At 37.1% G+C, this 25080-nt stretch overlaps 1 protein-coding gene across 8 annotated transcripts in view; it reads left to right on the top strand.

Annotated features, from left to right (window-relative positions):
- The window catches only part of LOC131054774 (vacuolar cation/proton exchanger 3), a 61010-nt gene extending 40708 nt beyond the window's left edge, over positions 1 to 20302 (top strand). For 7 of the 8 annotated variants that reach the window (XM_057989364.2, XM_057989367.2, XM_057989370.2 and 4 more), the window contains 3 exons: positions 18000 to 18093; positions 19656 to 19742; positions 20075 to 20302. In XM_057989364.2, coding sequence (XP_057845347.2) covers positions 18000 to 18093; positions 19656 to 19678 — 117 coding nt within the window. In that variant the 3' untranslated portion in view covers positions 19679 to 19742; positions 20075 to 20302. The remainder of the gene's footprint in view (positions 1 to 17999; positions 18094 to 19655; positions 19743 to 20074) is intronic. The other variant, XM_057989368.2, reaches the window with a different exon arrangement.
- The last annotated feature ends 4778 nt before the right edge of the window (positions 20303 to 25080 follow it).

Raw genomic sequence — 25080 nt, forward strand, 5'->3', positions numbered from 1 at the left:
CTTCTACAGAATTTTGCAATATGCCCAATCTTGTTACATGCATAACAAGTCTCATTATTTTCTGAATAGCTTTCCCATAACCTATGCTGGTTTGTGTTATGCATTGATTAGACAAATGTCCAAATCTTGCACAAACATAACATCTCACATTCATTCTGCAATTTTCAGAGTTGTGACCAACTTTGTTGCATTTTGAACATTGACCGGTGGGTGTGTTGATATTCTGAAAATTTCAAGATCTACATTCATTTGCTCTATGACCATACTTATTACAGTTAAAGCATTTTCCATTGAATTTATAAGCATTAGGTTGCCTTACAGGTTTGCTGTGATCCTGTGTGTTTGGAGTACCGGAGCTTTCACCAACTTCAAAGCCAATTCCAAAAGTGTCACCTTTAGGTTTTTGATTCTTCAGCAAGTTACCAAGTTCCTCTGAGCTTTTCTTGAATTTTTCTTTATGTTGATTTGCAGTTCCTAGTTCTCTTTCTAAGACTTCTTTCTATCATCAGTTCATTGGAGTCATTCTGAGTGTGCATCAGATCTGTCTTCAATAAATCATTTTCATAGCTAAGTCTCGTGTTTTCATTTGCTGCATCACTTAGTCTTCTGGTCAATTCTTCTTCATTCTTCTTCCTATCTTCAATTTCTTTACAAAATCTCATAGTCATATCCTGCATCTCATTCTTTGTTGTCATGTTCTCCAGTTTCAGCTTGTTTATCATATCATTAAGTGATTCCTTTTCATCATTCTCATTTTGCATCTTTTCACAAAGTTCTCTTCTCTTATTTTTTGCAATAGTAAGATTCTCTTGAAGTGCTTGAATGATATCCTGAGCTGCTTTTAGATCATCTTCTAGTTTGATATTTTTCAATTTCTCTGTATCATAGTCTGAAAGAGCTACTTCATCAGATTTTCCATCTCTACTGGTGTCAAGATCTTCCTCAAGCTGTTAGGCTTCTGAAAATAGAGGACCAGGCTCTGATACCAATTGTTAGGATTCCCATAGATACTGAGAGGGGGGGGGGGGGGGGGGGCGTGAATCAATATCTAACCGGTGAATTGAATTTCTTAACTTCAAACATGTAGAACATATTATAACAGTGTACCGGTATGCAAGAAATAATGCAATAAATAGAATTAAAAACATCCACATGAAAAGCACACCATGACACAAGGATTTAACAAGGAAACCCGGTGTGGGAAAAACCTCGGTGGGATTTGTGACCCACAATATTCACTTACTGGCTAATAAGAGAATATTACTTACAAGAGGGGCCTGCACATGCAGGAAGGCCAATTGCCTAGAGCTCACTGCTCAATGGGAAGTCTCACTGACTTACAATGTGGATTATACAAATCCAATATCTTGTACTGCTTTACAATAGCATCGATCCAGTATCGGTTTCTGCTTTGTTCTTTACATAAAACCTTTAACCTATATTTCGCATAATAGGTCTGCCTAATATCTTTTTTCTTTTCGCTTACAAAATGTTTACAATGATCTCTCTTATATATAAGAGTCATTTTACAACTTGCCAAGTCGGCTTACAAAGTTTTTACAATAATAAACAAAATATAATATTTCAAAAATCCTGTCGGCCTCTGCGCCAGTATGCTTCCTTTCTCTGTCGATGCTGGTGGTCTGAGTGCCGGTGTAGAGCCTGATCTTGCTAGTGCCAGTGTAATGCCTTGCCAGTGCCATAGGATTGTAAGGTTGCCATCAATGACAAAACCTTCAATTACCTACAATGTCTCATTGGAGTGTGCATATGCCAACACTGATGCCATGGAAATGTGGATAAGAGCCAAAAACAAAGTTCAATGTTAGTATGTTAGTTTCAACCATTAAAACCAAAACAAAGAACTAAAAACCATTTCAAAAACATATCAAAGAAGATTCAAAAAGCATGAAAAAAGCTTAAACAAAACAAGAAAGAATAAGAGTCTCCCTAAGATGCCTCTATGATATCTTTGTTGCTCCTCCCTTGTTTCCCTCCTCTCCAAGTTCCAAATGAGTGTAGCTCTCATCTTTTAGCATTAGCCATGGATGCCAAATGGAGATTCAAGACGGTTGAAAATGAAAACATATGCTATGCAAATGCAAAGAGTGATGTTATGAGAAAGCTCTAAATATCTATTCAAATTACACTATAATAACAATGCTCTAATGCTTCCTCCTTTGCTTCCTCCTTTGCTTGAAGAGAAGGGTTCTATTTATAGGCAAAATAGAAGATTGGATGGTCAAGATTGATCTGGTTTGTGGAAGGCCAAGATTGCATGATTCATGATCCATGTGATGGTTTTCAACCCAATCCCATGATGACAAGTGTCAGCCTGAGATTGCTTGAGAGGAGAGGGAAGGAGCATTTAATGCTCGAGAAGACATGAGGTTATCCTCATGTGGGTTGGGTTATTGAATAAAGCTATTAGCCAAGGGTAAGGTTATTATCCAATGGGTAAACTCTTGTGCAAAGTTTAATGGATAAATTCTTGTGCAAAGTTTACCCATGGTTAAGCCTTTATTAAAGGGTCAAGACCCATGTGGGTTAGTGTGTTGAAGAAGGGAAGCATTTATGACTTTGTAAGAATCTTAAATGGTTGAGATGATGGGTTGGGGGTTAATTTTTGTTTAGGATTGTGCAAATGATTAGAAGAGGGATTAGGCTAAATTATAAGGGGTTAGAAGAATCTAGAAGCAAGTGGGTGAGGATAAAGTGGAATTTTAATTAAAAATGAAATCATTTATTTCAACTAAAATATGCAATATGCATTTGTAGGAGAATGCAAGTGGATGAGACATTTTTAAATAAATATTTAAAAGGGGATTTGATTTGGGGATTTTAAATAAATGTTTAATTAATTTAAATGAGAGAAGGGATTTTAGGATTTTTAAATAAATGTTAAATTTATTGAAATGAGAGGAAAGAGGGAAATTAAATAAATTAGATTTATTTAATAACTGGACTATAGTTAGTATGAATATAAATTTATAAAATTTATTTGATTAAAATAGAAGAATAGGGGTTGAGTGAATTAATTAAATGTAAATTTAATTAGTAGAGGAATATTAGTTCATTAAGTAAATATTTAAATATTCATTTAATTTGTGGACAGATTTATGTGTCTACACATACAATTAACAAAACAATTATAAAATACTACTTTGATTTCAATTTGTCAAACTTGAATGTCATGATAACTAAATTGTCGTCAATAAATTCAGAAGAAGGCAATATTCTTAGATCAAGAGGCAATCTTGATACCTAAATTATCGTCAATAAATTCCAAAAGGAGGAAATCTTGATACCTAAATTATCGTCAATAAATTCAAAAGGAGTCAATCTTTTTAGATCAAGAGGCAATCTTTTTAGATCAAAGATGTTGGACATTTACTTGATGAATCCACAAGAAAAGAAATATACATAGGTTCAAACTTAACTAAAAACATATGATCAAATTATTGACATATGTGAAATTCAAATAACTACAATATTATGGGACCTTGAGTTTCCGGAACGGGGGGATGTCTTTCCTTGTCCCGATTTTTGGAGCCATTTCTGGGAATGGCTAGGGGTGACAAAGGGGATGACTATATAAAGCATACAAGGAAATTTTAAATATTCATATGAAAACATGGATAAAGCATGTATATACATTATAGAACCTTAACATATAACATTTGTGTTAAATAACTTAAATTGAGGGCTCACATGAGAGTCAAAGTCAAACAAATTATCAAAGCAAACAATAATACTATGGGATGGCTCGGGGATTTCCCCGAGGTGTCCTTCCTTCCCTGGGACGTCACAAATGATATAAGATGGTTGTCGTTGCCACGTGGAAACCGATGTTGGCTTTAGTCATTTTGGCACAAGTTGCTTTGTCACTAAAATAATTTGTCAACCTCATTGCTAGTAATTGACAAGAGGTTGTTGACTGTCCAACCTCTCCTGTCTCCAACCTCCAATAGGTTTGCTAGTTGATTGGCAACTTTTTCCTTGAGGCTTAGTTTTATAATGCCCCCCCTCAATATGGCGATAATGTAACTAATTAAAATTGAGACAATTTTTTATTTTAATTTTATAATTTTTTGACACTTTTTGATAGACAAACATACATTTGATGACACTAAAATGACAATAAATTATAATACCAACGTATCACTATAAACCTAAATAAAACTTTAATTTAAAAAACTATCATTACATGCTTAATATTCTTACCCATAGACTTTGCCTCTCGGTATATTTTCACCCACTCTTCTACAAAATCCATTTTGTTGGGGCCATCATCTCAAATTAAAATGAGCCCTTCTGTTGCTTTAATCTCCTCTTTCTCCTCTTGTCTAGGTAACAATACAAGAACATCTCTTGCTTGGCGTGATCTAGAGAATTCAATATTTTTTAATAAAATATAGAGAAGTTAATTGCAGTATTTGTTCATAGGTTCTATTCCTAAGAAGCAGGCCATTTGTATGGTTGCACCAAAGGCAAGGTTAGTATGGTTGCAACCTCTGTGGCACTAAATGTGAATAGCACTTCTCATATTCACGAGATTTTTGGATAGACGTAAAGTGAGAATTGTTGCAGCTTGAGTATGATCACTTCCTCTAATAAGGCTGATGGGAAACAAAACGAAGGCCCATTTAAATATCCTCTAATAACCAGAATTCTTTTAACAATGGTGACCAATCTGATAATGAATTATTTTTAGAGATCTTTCTTTGGCAGTGGCCACTTCTCAACTATGTTCATCAGATGTCTTAGGTGGAGTATCTATGATTAGATAATATAACTACCTGCATAAACATCTTTCAGAAATTGCTTGATCAGTCCATTCTTGCCTGGTCCCATCCAAGATTGCTCTCATGCATTTCCTAACCTTCCAATCCAAGCATCTTGGGAATGCTAGGAACACAAACATCAATGTCAAGCAGTCTGACCTACTTGGTTTTGCTCAGCTAAAGCAAATGAAATTGTCCTTCAACTGTGCTCTCTCTCACGCTGTGTTCGTCCCTTATGCATTGATTTGGTGTACAAATCCTGCCACACTGCAAGTCCTTCACAAGCAGTAACACACCCAACCACTACCTGCATCGGCTCTTTTAGTAGTGGTGCATTGCTAACTTCTCTGTATGCATCCAATGCAATGCCACACATTCAAATGTATTGGATTTTCTAGAGGACAACTTGTATAGGAATTTTAGAGCGTTGCCTTTGTTATTCACAATGTGCACGCTACAATCAATGGTAAGCAACATGCCGAGCACAATGGGTATCACTTTTTCCTTGTCAAACAAAATCGAACTCGGAGAAAATTTGAAAGGAAAATGAAAGACAAATCTCAACTCAGGCAAGAGAGTGAACTGCAACATGATGGTGATAATTGCAGAAATCTCAAATCTCATTCGCTTCCTTTCCTAACCTTACCTTGCTGTCCACAAGGAGGAGCTTCATAGCATTCACCAAAGAATCATACACAACTTCGATACCATATTAGAAATTTATGCAGAATTCATAGAGGCCAAACAAATTTTATGCATTGAATAATAGTGCTTCTATTCTCCATTATAAATGTCACTAAAATAATACATATTTATAATATTTTCACATCCTATATTATAGGAGGATTGTTATGCCTCCATAAACCACTCCTCTAAATCTATTTAGTTGTTTTAACAACTCAATACAATCAAGTATTCATATAACCAATATATTAACCAACACATGATAATTTAACAAACCCAACTATCATACTAACAACTATGAGAATAACAACTATGAGAATGATGTAATATTCCCAACAAACCCATGTGATGTGATATTCCGAACAACTAGCTTGTTTTGGCAAAGATAGACCAAAATTTGGAAACCATGTTTACATAGAATTGGTTGATGCTTGTAAATAGCGTATTTAGGAATGGTTAACAACCTAGACAAGCCAAATGGTTTACAAATATCAATTAGAAGTCAAGGCTTCGCATGTGCTTTCTAGACTCAATGTAATTGGGGATACTACTTCACAAGTAGGATGATTGAACCAAGAGGAGTCTCCAACAATGGTGCATGCAGTAATGCCAAGACCATTGTCATGGTTTTGTAGTAACTATGATAACACCTTAGTGGTTAACCAAGCATTAGAGAACCTCCTAGATGCTTGCAGTATCACAAAGATCAACCATCCATCTCTAGCAAGTGTTGCACATAATCTAGTAGCAGTACAAATTACTTTGCATAGGAACAATCACTTTTGTGGTAATTGTACATCATCCAGACTTGCAGTTTCTACCATAGATTTAGTAGGGTTCAACACACCTGCAAGCCAAATTGCAAAATTTAGTTCTTATTGCAATGAGCCACACTATGCCAAATCATCTTCTAGCTCATCAAGCACCTATCAACAAATGATTTCACCCCACAAATATTGGGAGATGAGAAGTGAAACAAAGAAATTGTTTCACTTCTATAGGAGATGATTCATCCTCCTAACGATTCTTAGCCTTCATGGCATGAAACATATATAATTTATATATGTACATATTTGTGCCATTTGTTAGTTTTAGATCAGACTGATAACAACATGCAGAAATGAAACAATAAACACACATAACACGACAGTACCCTGGGAAAACCTCGTTCTTGGAGGTGAAAAACCCAGCAACAAAGATCTCAGATTATATTAACTCAAAAGCAGTAGAAGTCTTACAGCTTTTGCTTAACACTTGAAGCATAATATAATCAGCAGAAGATAATCCAAGTTAGGGCACACACTAGGGCAGACTTATCTGAGGTATGCTTGCTGTAGATGATTCAATAATCTAATTGTAGACCATTCGCTTGATCTTGCAGCCCTTAGAACAAGTTCACTGATCTTGTAGACGAAGTTGACAGCCCTAGGAGGAGTGTGCTGTCCTTGTGGATGAATTCGCCAGCCCTAAAGGAAGTTTACCAGCCCTAGATGGAAGTTCGCCAGCCCTAGATAATATCTAGGATTAATTTGCTGCACAAGATAACTGATTTGCTGAAGTAATTCGCTGATCAATAGCAGAGGTAGTTCGCTGATGTGTGAATGAGATTGATTGCTGAATGAATGTAATATTGATGCAAGAATGATCTTGCATATATATGAGACATTATGTCTCTTCTCCTTAGGTCGGCCTTGCATTTAAATTAATAATTGAATCTCATTTTGGCACCCACACATAGGGTTAGCCCAATTACAATTTACAAGTTACTTGTATAGGGCCGGACCTAATACAAGTTACATGTTATAATTACATTTCACAAATGATGACGCCCATTTAGGGCTAGACCTAATAACAAGTTATACATTGAAATTTGCAAGATATTGTGGCTAAGGCCGACGGGCCAATTAGCCACCCAAAAGTGCTAGGTCGGCCCTAGAAGGAATCCGACCTAGCTATAACATCACCACCATTAGGTTGACATATAGTTAAGATAGGTAGCTGATAGGTGGGTAGCAGCCATGCATCTTTCTCAAGAGTATGCCATGTAGAAAATGAATGACTAAATAAAATTACATTAACTATTTCACTTTTGTATCTTTATTTGTCTTTGCACTTGTTTGTCGCAAATTTGTTTGCATATGCCTTCAAGTTGATCTAGATCATCTTGAAAGTTGTCCATTGGATACAAGTTGGCCCTAGATCATTGCAGTAAGCACATTTGTGCTTGTGCCAAAGGATGGAGATGTGCATTGACAATACAACTCTCAGTAAATAATAAGATCATTGTGAATAATTGCTATCACTAGACCTGCATTAGGGTTCTAAACTCATCACTAAAATCTTAAGTTAGCGTACTGTAAAATAAATATTAAACCTTATATGTTTGGAATGCAACCCTCAAAGCCAAAGAGTATTTTTTCTTTGAATGGTTGGTTATGCTCTCTGTCTTGACCAATGCATTTGACATTCGTATGGATGATGAAAGACATTCTTCGATCATTTGTTACTTCATTTGTTGTAGTCTATTTTGACGATAATCTCATTTTTCAACATGAGAGGAGCATCTACACTATATTATGCAAGTGCTTAACACTTTGCAGGAGCACAAATTGTATCCAACATGCAAAATGTTGTTTCTCTAAGCTAGAGAAAATATATTGCGTATATCATTGACGCACATGGAGTACATAGACCAAGATTTGTGCCATTTAGAAATGAATACAACAAAGATCTGCACAAGCTTCACAACTTTTCGAGCTTAGCAAATTTCTATTGGAAGTTTGTTCTTGTTTTCTCTCACATCACTTGGCCATTGAATTGAGTTACCTAAGTGGTGCTAAATGTAATGTCCCCACTTTAGCAGTTGACCAAGCATATGTGCGTTAGCCTAGCTCTACATGGTCCTGAGGGCTAACGAAGGGTTTAAAGGGATCCTGGAGTGTTTTGGCCTAGTCATTTCTAGTTCAGGCCAAAACGGAGTTGATTTACTTAGTTTCAGGCATACTTACTATTTTTAGTAAGTCAACAGGACACAATGGAGGCTAGCTTTGGTGATTGGATTCGATACTCCTTGGAGAGAGCTTTCCGACGAGTTATCAGTTGCGCTATTCGGAGTCCGATTGCTAGTATATTTTAATGCCGGAAGTGTTATTAAAGTAACATTTAATTTAATTGTAAAATATTAAAGTGTTACTTTAATATTTATTTTATGGGGATGTGTGCAAATCAAAGGGGCATCCAAGGGAGACATAAGTGAATATTTTAATATGTTTTATATTGCACATGTTTTATCCCACATTGCTTAAGTGAGTTGGGTCGACCCTTAGAGAAAGAATAAAAGGAAGCTTTTGTGGCTTCATTCAGCATGTTGAATTTGAGAAGAAATTGATGTGTGAGTTGCAGATCCTTTCTTGGCATTAGAGGACGTCTATTCTCTCGTGTGACATTCTAGACGTCATTCCCTTGGGGTTTGGCCTTTGGAATCCATTGCTTTCAGCTTCATTAACAGGCAGATTGGGTGCATTTTGGGTGCATTTCCAGCTACAGGCAGCAACGCTATTTGGGTGTATTTCCAGCTACGGGCTGCAACACTATTCACGCGGGCACTATTCATGCGGCACTATTCACGTGGCACTATTCATGCGGCACTATTCACGTGGGCACTATTCATGCGGCACTATTCACGTGGCACTATTCATGTCATTGTAGCAGCAAGATTGGAAAGCATTTGATGGAGCATTATTGCTGGAGCGTTTAGTGAGTTGAAAAAATCTGCTATGTATTTGATTAATTCTGAAAATAATATCATATCAGCAGTAGTTCAATTTCCAGTTGCATATTATTGTAGTTTCATTCTTGTTCATATTCTGTGATTTCAATTCCATGTAAAACAAACCAACATTTCATTTCTGGAGCCATAAGGGAATTTAAAACATTAAACGGAGAAATAAGGAGTTGGATGCAAACTGTTTGATAAAATTCCTAGCAGTAGTTGGTATGGTTTTTGGGCATTCCGGGGTGTCCATTACAGTGGTATCAGAGCTTGTTTTTCCTGCCATCCTGTGAGGGTTTCATGCGTCCAGCACATCAGTATTACTTGAGGAGAAACAGGTCAAACACAAACCTACAGAATTCACCAGAGATTGAAGAGGAGGGTAACCCTTTTTCAGCACCAGCCATGGGTGACAGAGATGAGGAAAGGGGAGAACCTAGCACTAGGGAGATGCTCAGTGATCTTGCTAGGGGTCAGAGGGAGCTCCAGGCTACGTTGCAGCAGATGGCTATAGCATTTACACAACATTTGACGAGAGCAGATCAAGGCAATAATGCCAACTGAGGTAATAATGGCAACCAAGGTAATAATACCAATCAAGGTAATAATGCTAATCAGGGAGGTGGACAGGGTAATGGAGGTAATGGAGACGCATCGATTAACAGGGAAACCAGGACATATTCTAGAGCAGGTTCTTCTACTATAAGATCACTCATGCCACATTTTCCTCCGAGACAGAATGACCAAAATAATGTTGGTCCTACACTGCAAGAGATTCAAAATATGATTATGGATGATTGGAGGGACTCTAGCCCTAAGCTACAGGCTGAGATGACATTCAGGGAATATATGGATGTTAGACTCAAGAATATGCCCATGAGAGGAAACCGACAACAAAATTATGAGATGAGGAAGAAGTTGGGAAAGTTGTCTATTCCATACTATGATGGTACAGGGAAGGCTTCAGCACGGACATGGGTTCAAAAATTAGATACTTATTTCCAGCTTAATCCCATTCTTGAGGAGGATGCGATTAAGTATGCTGCATTGCACTTGGATGGGAGTGCACACGAGTGGTGGCACCATGGTATGGTCACATTGGGCCATAATCAGATAGACACATATGTAGAGTTCACTGAGAGGTTGATTGACAGGTTTGATACGAAGGATCCAGAACTCCATTTCAAGGAGTTAGCTCTGTTGAGACAGTGGGGTCCTATCGACAGTTACATCTCAGATTTCCAGAGACTATCAGTGTTGGTTACAGACATTTCGGAGAGGAGGTTGATTGTACCGTTTGTGGATGGATTGTCAGAGCCTCTTTTTGGTTGGGTGAAGGGACATGATCCCCTCACATTGCAGGATGCCATTCGGAAGGCGAGAGATCTTGCACCTTCCGCTTCTAGGAGTAAGTTCACTCCTAAGGATCCACACTTCAAGAAGGATAAGGATAATAAACCTCTACATAGGGATTCTCAGCCTCAGAAAAAGGTATCAAAGAGGTTAGACAATGAGACACTGAACGAGTTGAGGCGGAAAAAATTATGTTTTCAGTGTAGGGAACCGTGGGATTTATCTCACAAGTGTCCTCTGAAGGCTAAGGCCAACCAGATGGAGTACTTCTTTGTTGAGGAGTCACAGTCAGAGGATGAGGAGCAGTAGTCAGAGTCTGATGGTGAGAGTAGTGCCGCTGAGGAGGGTTCAGGGAATGAGAAGTCCCTAGCTAGATTGACAGGTGCTCAAAAGGCAATTACTTTTAAGGTGCGTGGTACCATACAGGGACAAAAGGTGGTTGCTTTGCTGGACACTGGGGCCACACATAATTTCATAGATTCACAGTTAGTGGGCAGGAGAGGGTGGCAAACTGAAGAACATTCAGGATTCCGAGTCATGGTAGCTAGTGGTCACAAGTTACTATGCACACAGAAGATTACAAATCTTTACATCAGATTGGGAGATGGTTATGAGCTCCAGGATGAGTTCTATGTTGTGGACATGGGTGATTATGACGTTATCTTAGGGACGACTTGGATGGCATCGTTGAGAGAATTTACTCTCAACATGGAGAGAGTAGAGATGAGGTTCCAGCATGAGGGCAGGACCGTGGTACTTAGAGGATTATCAGATGGCAGTTGTAGGGTAGTTTCTTTGAGGAGGATGGAGAGGTTGTTCAGATGTGATGATGTTGAGTGGGCAGCGGAGTGCTTGATTATGCCAGCATCACCAGAACCACAAGTTAAGAGTCATCCGCCTGATATGCAGGACATCCTTGATAGACATGCCAAGGTATTTAGCAGTATTCCACATGGCGTTCCTCCAGATAGGGGAATAGAGCATGTCATTGAATTAGAAGAGGGGGCTAAGCCCATTATGATCACACCCTATCGTCATTCTAAGAAACACAAGGATGAGATAGAGAAAGCCATCAAGGAGTTGTTGGAGATGGGGCACATGAGGCCAAGCAAAAGCCCTTTTGCTTCAGCAGTTGTTTTGGTTAAGAAGAAAGATGGAACAATGTGCATGTGCATTGACTACAGAGCCTTGAACAAGAAAACCATTAAGAACAGGTACCCCATTTCGAGGATAGATGAGCTGATAGATGAGCTACATGGGGCATGCGTCTTCACAAAGATAGATTTGAGATTAGGGTATCATCAGATCAGTATGAGGGCAGAGGACATTGAGAAGACAGCTTTTCGGTGTCACTATGGTCATTTCGAGTTTTTGGTTATGCCATTTGGGCTAACCAATGCTTCTGCTACTTTTCAGAGTTGCATGAACCAGGTGTTTAGGGGGCAATTGAGGAGATATGTTTTGATTTTCTTTGACGATATTTTGGTCTTTAGCAAATCATGGGGGGAGCATTTGCAGCATTTTGAGGAGGTACTATCTATTTTAGAGAAAGAGTCCCTGTATGCCAAGGAGTTCGGGATGACAGAGCTTTTGTACCTTGGTCATATTATCAGTGCAAAGGGAGTTCGGGTGGACCCTGAAAAGATTAGAGCTATTGTTGATTGGCCCACGCTTACGAACTTTACTCAGCTTAAGGGGTTCTTTGGCTTATGTGGTTTTTATAGGAGGTTTGTTAAGGGGTTTTCTCAGACAGTTGCTCCCTTGACAGATCTTACTAAGAAGGGGGCCTTCACGTGGACAGAGGCAGCACAAAGGTGTTTTGAGCATTTCAAGTAGGTGATGTCTTCATGTCCAGTTCTAGCTCTACCAGACTTCACGAAGCCTTTTGAGCTTCATTGTGATGCATCAGGTGATGGGATTGGAGCAGTATTGATGCAGGAGAAGCACCCCATCGCTTTTGAGAGTAGGAAGCTCCGAGGTGTGGAGAGGAGCTATTCTATTTATGATCGTGAGATGTTGGCCATCATGCATGCCTTGGCGAAATTCCGACCCTACTTGGTTGGAGGGAAGTTTGTGATCAAGACGGATCACAACAGCATAAAGTATTTCATGAGCCAGCGAGACTTGAATGACAGGCAGCAAAAGTGGGTCACTAAATTGCAGGCTTATGACTTTGACATTGAGTTTGTCAAAGGGAAGAAGAATGTAGTAGCTGATGCCTTATCCAGAAGACCTCACATTTGTGCTCTTGCAGAGATTACAAGAGATTGGAGAGATAAGATTATAGCAGAGTATGTCGGAGATACTTGGGCTTCTGGTTTGATTTCAGGTACTATACAGGATGATCGCTATGAGGTGATAGATGGATTGATCGGATTTCAGGACAGGGTTTATTTGATTCTATCATCACAGTTGAGAGAGGTGATACTGAGGGCATTTCATGTGTCTAGGCTTAAGAAAGCTATTGGTCAGAGTGTAGTACCTTCTGCAGATTTACCCCCTTTGGATGAGGAGGGGAAGCTCATGTTAGTACCTGAGGCTATTTTGGACACCAGAGAGAGGAAACTCAGAAACAGGATAGTGAAAGAGTATTTGGTCAGATGGAGAGACCTGCCGGAGGAAGATGCTACATGGGAGAATGAGCAGGTGATACAGTAGGCTGGACTGAGATTGCTTGAGGACAAGCAATTTCAAGGGGGGCGGGCTGTAATGTCCCCACTTTAGCAGTTGACCAAACATATGTGCGTTAGCCTAGCTCTACACGGTCTGGAGGGCTAACGAAGGGTTTAAAGGGATCCTGGAGTGTTTTGGCCTAGTCATTTCCAGTTCAGGCCAAAACGGAGTTGATTTACTTAGTTTTAGGCATACTTACTATTTTTAGTAAGTCAACAGGACACAACGGAGGCTAGCTTTGGTGATTGGATTCGATACTCCTTGGCGAGAGCTTTCCGACGAGTTATCAGTCGCGCTATTCGGAGTTCGATTGCTAGTATATTTTAATGCCTGAAGTGTTATTAAAGTAACATTTAATTTAATTGTTAAATATTAAAGTGTTACTTTAATATTTATTTTATGGGGATGTGTGCAAATCAAAGGGGTATCCAAGGGAGACATAAGTGAATATTTTAATATGTTTTATATTGCACATGTTTTATCCCACATTGCTTAAGTGAGTTGGGTCGACCCTTGGAGAAAGAATAAAAGGAAGCTTTTGTGGCTTCATTCAACATGTTGAATTTGAGAAGAAATTGATGTGTGAGTTGCAGATCATTTCTTGGCATTAGAGGACGTCTATCCTCTCTTGTGTGACATTCTAGACGTCATTCCCTTGGGGTTTGGCCTTTGGAATCTATTGCTTTCAGCTTCATTAACAGGCAGATTGGGTGCATTCTGGGTACATTTCCAGCTACAGGCAGCAACACTATTTGGGTGTATTTCCAACTACGGGCCGCAACACTATTCACGTGGTACTATTCATGCAGGCACTATTCATGCGACACTATTCACGTGTCACTATTCACGCGACACTATTCATGTCATTGTAGCAGCAAGATTGGAAAACATTTGATGGAGCATTATTGCTGGAGTATTTAGTGAGTTGAAAAAATCTGCTATGTATTTGATTAATTCTGAAAATAATATCATATCAGCAGTAGTTCAATTTCCAGTTGCATATTATTGTAGTTTCATTCTTGTTCATATTCTGTGATTTCAATTCCATGTAAAACAAACCAACATTTCATTTCTGGAGCCATAAGGGAATTTAAAACATTAAACGGAGAAATAAGGAGTTGGATGCAAACTGTTTGATAAAATTCCTAGCAGCAGTTGGTATGGGTTTTGGGCATTCCGGGGTGTCCATTACACTAAAGAAACCTTCCTTTGGTCATCCACACAGTATCAAAGCATGTGAGGAATTGAGAACATTTTTTGTTTTCTTCTAGGGGCAAATGCAATAAAAATCAAGAGATTCCTCTCTACCAAATTGTCAATGTCATGATTGGAGATGAACCAATGTAATTTTCTGCCATCAACATGCAGCCAATAAATATAGCGATTAAAGGAAATTGATATTAGGGTTCTGGCAGATCCGAAGCAAATACAAATTAACATTTATATGCAGATTTGAATACACAAAGATGAAGAAAAATACACAACACAAATAACACAGATTTAACGTGCTTCACCCAAGATGGGCTACATCCACAGAATACATCCATTCAATATTTTCTTATTATCCAGTAAAAACAATATAGCATCATTACAAAACCCTTTACATTCCAGCCGATTGTAACATGCAATTTTTAGGGCAACATGCAAATTCGGTCTTTTTAGGTTTATTTTTTTCAATGTCGATTTTTAAGATTCATTACGAGTGTACAGTACTTGCATGATCAGTTGCCACATACCAACAATTCAAATAAGGATGGCAGTCGATGGAGATCGTTTGTTTGAAAAAGACATGCTAGTTCCATACTAGTGCTTAGGATTAAACATAGTTAAATTAACATTCAAAGGCAGCGATTGTATGGAGGGGTGTTCAAATTAAAATTAAATTATGATTACCAAGGGCAGGGAGTTATGGAAGGGTTGTGACTCCTTTCAACCATAAGTTATAAAGGGAAATCATTTCAATGTGAGGAGCATATCAATTGGGAATGAGTATTCTGCGACTTTGTAAGTAAATACTACAGCCAAAGAGGACGAAAAATCTCCAAGGCAATTAAAAGACTTAAGGATGAAAACCCTTAAACTTCTATCAAGTTATTGGGTGAAAACCCATGACTTGACTTCTCTAAATGTCAAGGACAAACATTCAAGGAAAAATAGCTGCAAATAGGAGAGATAGTTATAGCAAAAAATCAAGATAAGTCTATTTTCAGAATTATGTCAACGTAATAAATCTGAATATTATAATAAAATTCATAATCTGTGATTAAGTTATATTTATAAACATAAATACAATTATCATTTTGAGTTAGAAATATTTCTTAGAGGCAAAAAGATAGTTCTAAAAAGGGACATTACAGTCAAGTTCTTGATTGATGATAAATGGTTAATCAAATCTCAATTTACTAAAAACTTTTTAGATCTTCTTAAAAAATGTGCTATAATAAAACCATTCCTTCTCAAGGAGGGGCAATTTATGATAGAGGATCTAGTACCTTAATTGACTCATAGTGCAATGTTGTTATTTCCTTCCATACGCCATCTTTAGACCAAGATTTAGAAATTTCATCACAAGACTTTGTAATGTACCTCAAAATAGGATTTAATAATAATAAATAATAATAAAAAAATTATAAATATAAAAGAATATAATTAAATTAATGAATGGTCAAAAGACATGAAATGAAAAGTTGTGATTCCCTCAAACATGAGATATAAAAGGGAGAAGAGAACCTCATTTGAGGGGGGATAATTTGAGAATCAGAAGTGCAGATCTGATTTAAATAAGAATTGCAGATCTGATTGTGAAAGGTTGCCCCCTTCAAAGGGCAGAAATAATGAAGAGTTGCATTCTTTCAAAGGGTGCTAATGGTGAAAGGGGGTGTCTCTTGCCAAAGGGCATACATGATGAAGAGGTGTGACCTCTCCTTCACATTGAGAGATGTAAAGGAAAGGAATCAAAAGCATCCAGGGACACCACCATCGATTAGATTAGATCAGATCAGAGCAGAACCGTTATCAAGTTACTGGCAGTAACATCCTTGTTCTTGGTGGTATGCATGGGGATGTACTTAATATGTATGCGTAATATATGAAGCTTGATAATGTTCTTATGCAGGATTTGTTAGTAATATTAATATAGACTGCAATATGTATGACAGTCATCTTAATTTCATATATATTTATAATACATGAGAAGTTAGTATACTCAGTCTAGCCCTTGATCTTTCGCTAATGCCTACGGAGGATGGGAATGATTTGTGCAAAGGGAAAGGTGGTCTAATTCCACACCAATAAGGTGGTCCCAAGATGGGTTAAGGGCTTGCATCCGGAAACCTTGAGGGAGTAGTCCCAAGATGGGGTAAGGGCCTGCATCCAGAAACCTTGAGGGAGCCTGTTTGTAGTTTGATTTCTCAGTGCCCTTGCACCATAATTTCCCCATCCTCCGTTAGGGTTAGGGAAAGCCCTAAATATAATTGGTTATTGATTGTATTATGAAGAATTAGTTGTTCTCTAATCTCAAACGCTTAATTTAAGGCATAATAATATTTAATGATATATGTTAATTATTGGTAAACTGGCAGCCTCCTAGTAGGGGACATTACAGAATTGATTATTGGCTATCCTTCATCACAGGATTTGAGCAATTTTTAATCTTTAATTTATTCCGGAAGAGTTAATATTATTAAGACAAAATCAATGCCCAACTCATGCAAAATCCGTCCACTAATTCTGTCAGACCCTCTAGTCTTCAAGCACTTTCAGTATGTGCTCATTCAGCTTCATTGTATGTCTTCGTAAAATTGTAGACTATTTGTTTTTGTATTGGTGAATGAATGGTCTTCAAGCACTTTCAGTATCTGCTCATTCAGCTTCATTGTATGTCTTCGTAAAATTGTAGACTATTTGTTTTTGTATTAGTGAATGAATGGTTGTGATGCTCTTTTAGGTGCCAGATTTATGTGGTAGTCAACGATGTGACTTTTATTTGTGATCAACAGTGCGTGTACACTTTGCCTACCATTGAGCCACAGCGCTTAGGCCTTAAACTGTAGACTATTAAGAGAAAAATACTTTTCTGCAGAGGTGGAATTATGAATTATTAATTGCTCTTTTGTTGCTTATATAGAGTTATTTTTACTAGGCATGAATATCTTCATATGTATATGACACTATACATGAAGGGCCAGGAAAAAGGTGGTTAACTGTTATCTTGAGAATTCATGTCGTTAACTTAATATGTTACGCATACCAATTTACTGATAAAAAGTACATTTTTTTTTCTCTTAAATATATGTAATGCATGATGCAATGTTGTATTGCCCTTGATTACTAGTGGGTGTAATTGGCAGGTTTTTCTGTAATATCCCTGCATACTCAGATGCTAATTTGTATACCAGTAATTATTACAGTAAACATAGCCATTAATTTATATGATACTTAACCTGTGTAAAAGCTTTTCCTTTGATTATTATCATAAGTTATATATGCATCACACTTTTCTTGTAATTGTAATTCAATTTAAGATGAAATTATAAGTAACAACAGAAATTACAGAGGGACTGCTATACTGTTCACATTTTTATAATGTTGTGACATCTCACCTTTTAATAAGATATTTGAAAGTAGCATATCATTAATTCTCAATGCCGAAATTTTCTTTCTCAAAAAGGCACATTTTACAGAGGCTCATGTGGGCAAAGTACAATCTTTGATGAAAGTTTCTTGTGTTGCAGGATGGCACATCGAACTACTTCAAAGGGCTGATGTTAATATTATGCTATCTGATAGTTGCTGCAAGCTTCTTTGTGCACATTGATTCTAAAGGTGGTGAGTTTCTTAATTTTCAACACCATTCTTTTTTTTATTATTTTATTTTTGGGCAGTAAAGGAATCATAGAACCCAATGAGAATTATCTTGGTGAAATTTGGACCACAGCAAGAACAAATGCATTAAAACATAAAGCATTAGACTATTCCTTCAAAATAGCAAATGAAATTATGAAGGTACAAAACAATAAGAAATTGCAGTACTACACACTAGCATTATACCTCTATGAGTTTGAGACGTGCTCCTAGATGAGAGATTGCAATGGCAAGTTGCTATGTTGGTTGCTCTCACTTGGAAATTCCTTAATTGGGCAACATGTACTTACTTCCAAATGTGGTTATTTGTCTCTTGGATAGGGGTGTTCATATAGATTTCCAGATATGGGCACGAAAGGTTGAGATTTGATCATGAGATGGATGGATAGGATTGCTTTGCTTGAGACAAGTGTTGTGATAGGATGAGATTAAGTTGATGTAGGGCCGAGATATTCTAAAATTGCATGGGGATGGGAGATGTGCACAAGTGGAGGTGTGGAAGGAGTGCAAGTGGATGGAGTGGATCAATTTGTCTTGCACGGAGTTGTAGCATTCACACATTTGGAGGCTTGAAATTAGGACAAGTGGAGGAGGGGGGCATGAGTTGAAATGGATGGCTAGGATATTCCTAGATTTGAATGGAGGGTGGAAATTAAAGAGGAATTTTTTGGATGGTAGTGGTGAGGTGAAAATTTTTTAATTTTATTTTTAAATGAATGTGCATTAACCTAATTAATTAAATAAGCATGTCATATTTAATTAATTAGTTAGAAGGTTAGATTAGGTTAATTAAATAAATATGATTTATTTGATTAATCAGTGACGAAGTGATGTGGGAAGATCTGGAGCAGATGTGTAGTGTCTACATGAACCAGTGAATTCATATTAATTTTAGGTCATTCTAATTACAGCTTCTTCTCTGAGACTGACTTATTTTTTGGATGATGAATGTTATGTTGTTTCTTCCTGTTCCTCACCATTAGTGAATCAAGAACCTATCAGAACTAAGATTTTCCTCTAGCTGCGGCAAGCCATTCTCTTACATGTGTGATGTAACACTTGAAATTTCCCATGTATACAAATTTGATGGCCACAATTTTGTAATTAGGTTGTGAACATAATGAAGAGTTCCATCTAATAGTTTACCACCGTTTTTTGCCATTCCTTACTCTGAACTAAGAGCTCAGGAATGTTTAGCCTGATCCATTTTTGATCAGTTTCTGTTAGTATATCTCTTGTTCCATTTGATCGGTTTTATTTCTAGAGTGCTGATCTTTTTTTTGGGCGTTCGTATCTCAATGCATTCATCTGCCAGTTTCTTTCGAAAATAAAAGAAGTCAGAAATTGCTGTAATAGTTAAAAAATATAATTTTATGTTAAAATTTTTGTTTTACTGAGTTTATTGTATATAACATATATCTCGAAGCAGTGTTATATAAATCCTCTACAATAATCGATGTCTTTGATGGTTAAAAAGAATTCACATAATTATTTATAGTAACTCCAATTCTGATGTGAATTTGCAGATGATGACTCAGGAGACGTTTAAAATGGATCTGGCACTTGAGGCCATAGTGTACGTAAAGGCATTCGAGTTTCATAAGATACTTTGGGTAAGGTTGATCATATATTTACATTATGGCAGCGTGTTATCTCTGATCATATAACTACACAATCAGCAGTATGTTAACTGTGACGGCTTTTGGTTCATGGGAAGCTTCACATATCCGTGCAAATTATTTACTATAATTGACTCGCAGGCCCAATGTTATAATTTTGAAAATATCTGTAGTCAGCATACTGTATTTTTTGAAATTCATCTCATTTTGAAATATCTTAATAGCGTCCTGCAAATTGCTGTGAAGATGGGTTTCTTGAATGTAATAATCCACTATTTTGCAAGATTGGATTTTTGATACTAACGGATGAAGCTCCTACTATGCAGCTTACAAGATTGCAAAGTTGCTACAGTTGGTGCTGAAGGAGGTTGAAGTATAGAACTGTTAAGAAGTAGATTGTAGATTCTATTGTATAGGATAAGATGTAATTGTTTTTGACCCTCAATGAGGAAAAAAATGAATGGTTATAAAGATGGAAAATCAGAGATGTTTTGATTTGTAAGTTTGTACTAGCAATTTTTTTTCATTATTTAAGACATTCTTAATTGTTGGAAGGGCATCTGGGAGTTTTTGGAGCACTCTCTAGCCTTTAAGCTATATATTTGTTAAATATGTGTATACACACGTACATACATGCATGTACATGTTCACAATCGCACGTACACCCTTTCATTTAGGACTAAACTATAAAAAATAATGTTCACCCTTTCATTTAGGACTAAACTATAAAAAAGAATGTTCAACATTGTATTAATTGCATTTTATGCCAATAAGCATGTACTGGTGGGTACATTTAGGAATAACATTGTCTATGATATTATTTTTTCCAACAAAATCAAGGGCAAAGTTTGGTGGATGCATTAAAGAATCACATTGTCTGGAGGATAAGGGTCTTTCAGAGTATTTATTATGAGAATAATTTGGTAGGTCAACTGAGAAATTGCATTCATGAAGGGAAATTTGCAACTATTACCATGTTTGTCGACAACCATTTTATCATTGGGGTTAAATACTAGCAATTGCACCTTGGTGTGCAATGGGGACGTCGAACAAATGTGGAAGGTCAACTATGCAAAATTTTAGTTTATTTTTTTCATATATTTGTGTCGTCCATGAGTTCAATTGGTAGGTATGTTCAAAAGAGGTCTGAATGGCTAACTCATTTTTTCTTAGAGAGAGAGAGAGAGAGAGAGAGAGAGAGAGAGAGGCAAAGATGAAGATAAGAGTGAGAAGAGACAGGTTGAGGGAGAGACAAAGATAGAGAGAGATGAAGAGATAGATATAGAGGGAGAGGGAGAGAGAGATAGAGATATGAGGAGATATAGAGAGGAGGGGAGAGAAAGATAGAGGGAAAAATTGAGAGAAGTATATGTAGACTAATAGATGTGGAGAGGGAGAGAAAATAGGGAGATAGAGAGAGGAAGAGGTAGAGTGGAAGATAGACATATGAAAGAGAAAGATATAGAAACAAAGGTACATGATAAGGGAAAGAGGGAAGAGGTAGAGATAGAGATAGAGATAGAAAGCCATGATAAGGGAAAGAGAGAAGAGGCAGAGATAGAAGAGGAGAAGAGAGGGAGAAGAGGAGAAGAGAGGGAGGGAGATATGTAGAGAGAGGAAAGGTGGAGAGAGGGAGAGATGGCTCAATATATAGAGAGGGAGACAAAGAGGTGTGTAAAGATAATGATGTAAAGAGGTAGAGAATGATAAACAATAGACAGGGAGAGAGAGGGAGAAATGGAGATAAAAAGATAGTAAGAGAGGGGAAGATGGAGATATAGGAATTTGAAGATTTAGGAAGTCAAAGCTATCAGATTTCCACAATCCATTCAAATGTTGTTAGCAGTTTTTGAATTTGATTGTGTGAGAAATTTTTGACCATCAATGTTTCGAATCACACTATGTGATTCATCATCAGGATGCCAGAGAGTTCAAGGAGTTGTAAAATGAATCACAGAGTGATTCACAATGTTGATGGTCAAAGATTTAGAGAGAGAGAGAGAGAGAGAGAGAGAGAGAGAGAGAGAGAGAGAGAGAGAGAGAGAGAGAGAGAGTAAAATACAGATAGAAAGGAAGATATGGGAAAATTAATATAGAGGACTCATGAGAGAGAGGTAAAGGAGATGATAGAGACAAGTAATAGAGAGGGAGAAAAAGATGTAGAGATGGAAAGAGATGAATATGGTGATGGGGAGGGATAAGTAGGGTGAGAGAGAGATAGAGAGAGAGCAAGTGAGAGATATAGAGATAGAAATAGAGGAAGAAATAGGGATTGTGTGTGAGATATAAGGAGATAGATATATAGAGGGAGGGAGACATATAAATAGATAAAGAGGGAGGGAGAGAGATGGAGAGAAATAGACCATGGAAGAGAAATAGAGAGATACATAAAGAAGAAGTGATAGGGAGAGAAGGAAAGAGAGGGATAGGATGAATTAAAGGAGGAAAAGATATTAGGGCGAGAGAGGGAGAAATAACAACTAATCAAAATTCAGTTACTCTTTGTTTCACTTTATAACTTCTTATTTAGATTTAAAATTTGAAATTTATTTTATTGTTTAAATAAAAATAAAAATCTAAAATATTATTAGTTTAACAATTATTAGAATTTTTATAAGATAAATAATATTAAATTAAATTTATTTTAGTAACTTTTAATTATTAATTATAATGTCATAAAAATATATCAGTAAATAAATAAAACTTCAAAACTAAATCTAAAATCTCGTCAATCCGCAGGAAAAGGGAAAATGAGAGAATGTGATAAGGGAGCGGACTGAATATGGAGGCGATGAGGAGAAAGATGTGAATGACAAATCACAATCAGTGGACCCGATGGATGTGTCCAGCAAGGGGTTAGAAGGTCGAGGGGGGTTCGAATCTGTATTAGAGGGCAAGTCACCATTAATGTTAATCACATCCGTGTAAGAACGTTCAGAATGGGTAGAGGAAGGAAACGTATCAGAGAAAATACAAAGAAGGCTGTTGGAATGCGGTTGCTGCTGAGAGGCATCTAGAGAATCCAAGCAACTTAATTACAAATATAATAAATAGATATTTTTGGCTCACGTCAATTATCTGGCGTCTTAAATGTCTCTGCAAATTAGTGTCGTTCTGGAAGTTTAATGCACGTGGCCGAGGAGAAAGAATGGATAGGGAAAGGATTCCGGACGCACATGGTTTTTGCCCGTGCCAGCTAGTGTTTGCCTTTATAAAAATAGCAAATTTCGAAAAAGGAGAAATGGGAAGATGCAGTATTAATTCCTCTCGAAATTTTCCATGCTTTGTACGTACAAGCATGAAGGCATACAGGAAGGAAAAATCAACGATCATACGGTTAAAAAGTACACATTTCAAAGTGTCGTCTGATACCTAACTAAAGATGTTTTAGTAACCGTCAACTCAAAATCGCTAGTACTTGTTGACAAATGTTCCAATACTGGTGCACAAATGGGCCAATTATGAACAAAAAATTACAAAAAATGATCAGCTATTGATACAAAACAAATGGTGACGGTTATTGGAACTATGTTATCTATTGATGCTACTACCCAGAAGCCAAATCAATAGCTATAAGTAGTTAAGTCGCATACTAATATAGGTGCCAGTACTCAACATGAATAAGGTCTGGACTCTGTACTAAGAAGAACTCCAACTCATGCATTGTGATAAATAGTCAAATTGATAGCATGTTTCCAAAATCTTTATTATGAAGCATCTGATATTAAGTAGAGCAAAAAAATATGTAGGATCACGATTACAAACTTCAGAATCTAATTTGTACAGTGCGTTATGGCTCATTCTCAAGGCAAGATCTAATTATGTTGAAAGCGTCTCCTAGGGGAAGAGCACCAGTAGCCATCATAGCTAACTTCGTGCACCCACAGATAACGGTACAAAGATGGAGACGATTATTTTCTAGATATCTTTGTCCGGTACCTGAAAAGGAAAAGATGGATATCTTTATTGACAATCTAAGTAGCGAGATGAGTTATCAACTCCAATTGCAATGTCCACATTGCTTCCAAAAATTGATCGATAATGGCATCAAAATTGAAGAAGCCTTGATTAAAAGAGGAATCTTAAAATTCTCTAAGGAAGGTACTAGTTTTTCAAACAACTATAACCACAATAACAGTAACACAAACAACAACGTCGACAAGTCCAAATTCTGGATGAGAAACAAGAACATCGTCAATGATGGTGTAGTTGACATTCATAACGTAAAACCAAAACAACCAGTGTTGAACTTATCAGGTACTACATCAGTCAACAATCCAAAAAACAACAAACCAAAACCATCCCCTACACCATATCGAAGGAAGTTTGCACCTTTAGGACAATCACTTGAATCAACATTAAAAGAACTTTTGGTGAATAAACTCATAACATTACCCAACACGAGATTTTGAACCACAAGTCAAATCACCTTGGTGGAATGACACACATCATTGTGAGTATCATCGAAGCAAAGGTCACTAAACTAATGATTGCCAAAGATTGAAGAACTTGGTTCAAGATTTACCAGACAAAGTTGACATAATGGTGGACGAACATAAAACCAATGATGACCATGAAGCGTTCAAAAAACCCCTTCTTAATTATGACAAAGGAGCATCGTCTTTATCAAATAACAAAGGGGCCAGTATTAATCACATTTACAACAACGTTATCAATCACATCTCGACACATGACAACCAAAATCAATGTCATTAAGATCAAGGATAAGCAAGAGCATGTCCCAGTAAATGTGACCACACGAGCTCAATCCAAGTATGTATTGAAAGGAAATGCATCCAATACATCTATTCCTCCTAAAAATCAATACAATTTGGAAGATCAATTACAGAAAACACTGACCCACATATCAATATTAGAGCTTCTCAAAATATCACCAGTGCACAAAGATATTCTAGAGAGAGCTCTTGTAGACACTACAGTTCCAAACAACTTGGATATTGATCGATTCCAAGCCATGGTGGGACATTTAACTGTGCCTCACAATCTATCCTTTTTTGAACATGATAACGTTTCTTTGAGTCATCCGCATAATACTTCGCTCCATATTGAAGTTTTGATCTATAAACATCGGGTAAAACGTGTACTAATAGATGGAGGAGCCGACCTAAATATTTGTACTCTAAAACTTATATGTGCATTGGGTTTCTCAGAAACAACTATTGATCCTAAGAAAAAGATAACAATAAAAACATATGATGACGAAGAAAGATGATCAAAAGGGCTGGTGGCACTGCCTATTAAAGTAGGACCTGTTCAGTGGGACACTCTCTGTCAAGTCTTGGACATAGACTTGTCTTACAACATACTCTTG

The sequence above is a fragment of the Cryptomeria japonica genome, chromosome 3 (genome assembly GCF_030272615.1).
Source record: "Cryptomeria japonica chromosome 3, Sugi_1.0, whole genome shotgun sequence".
NCBI classification, from domain to species: domain Eukaryota; kingdom Viridiplantae; phylum Streptophyta; class Pinopsida; order Cupressales; family Cupressaceae; genus Cryptomeria; species Cryptomeria japonica.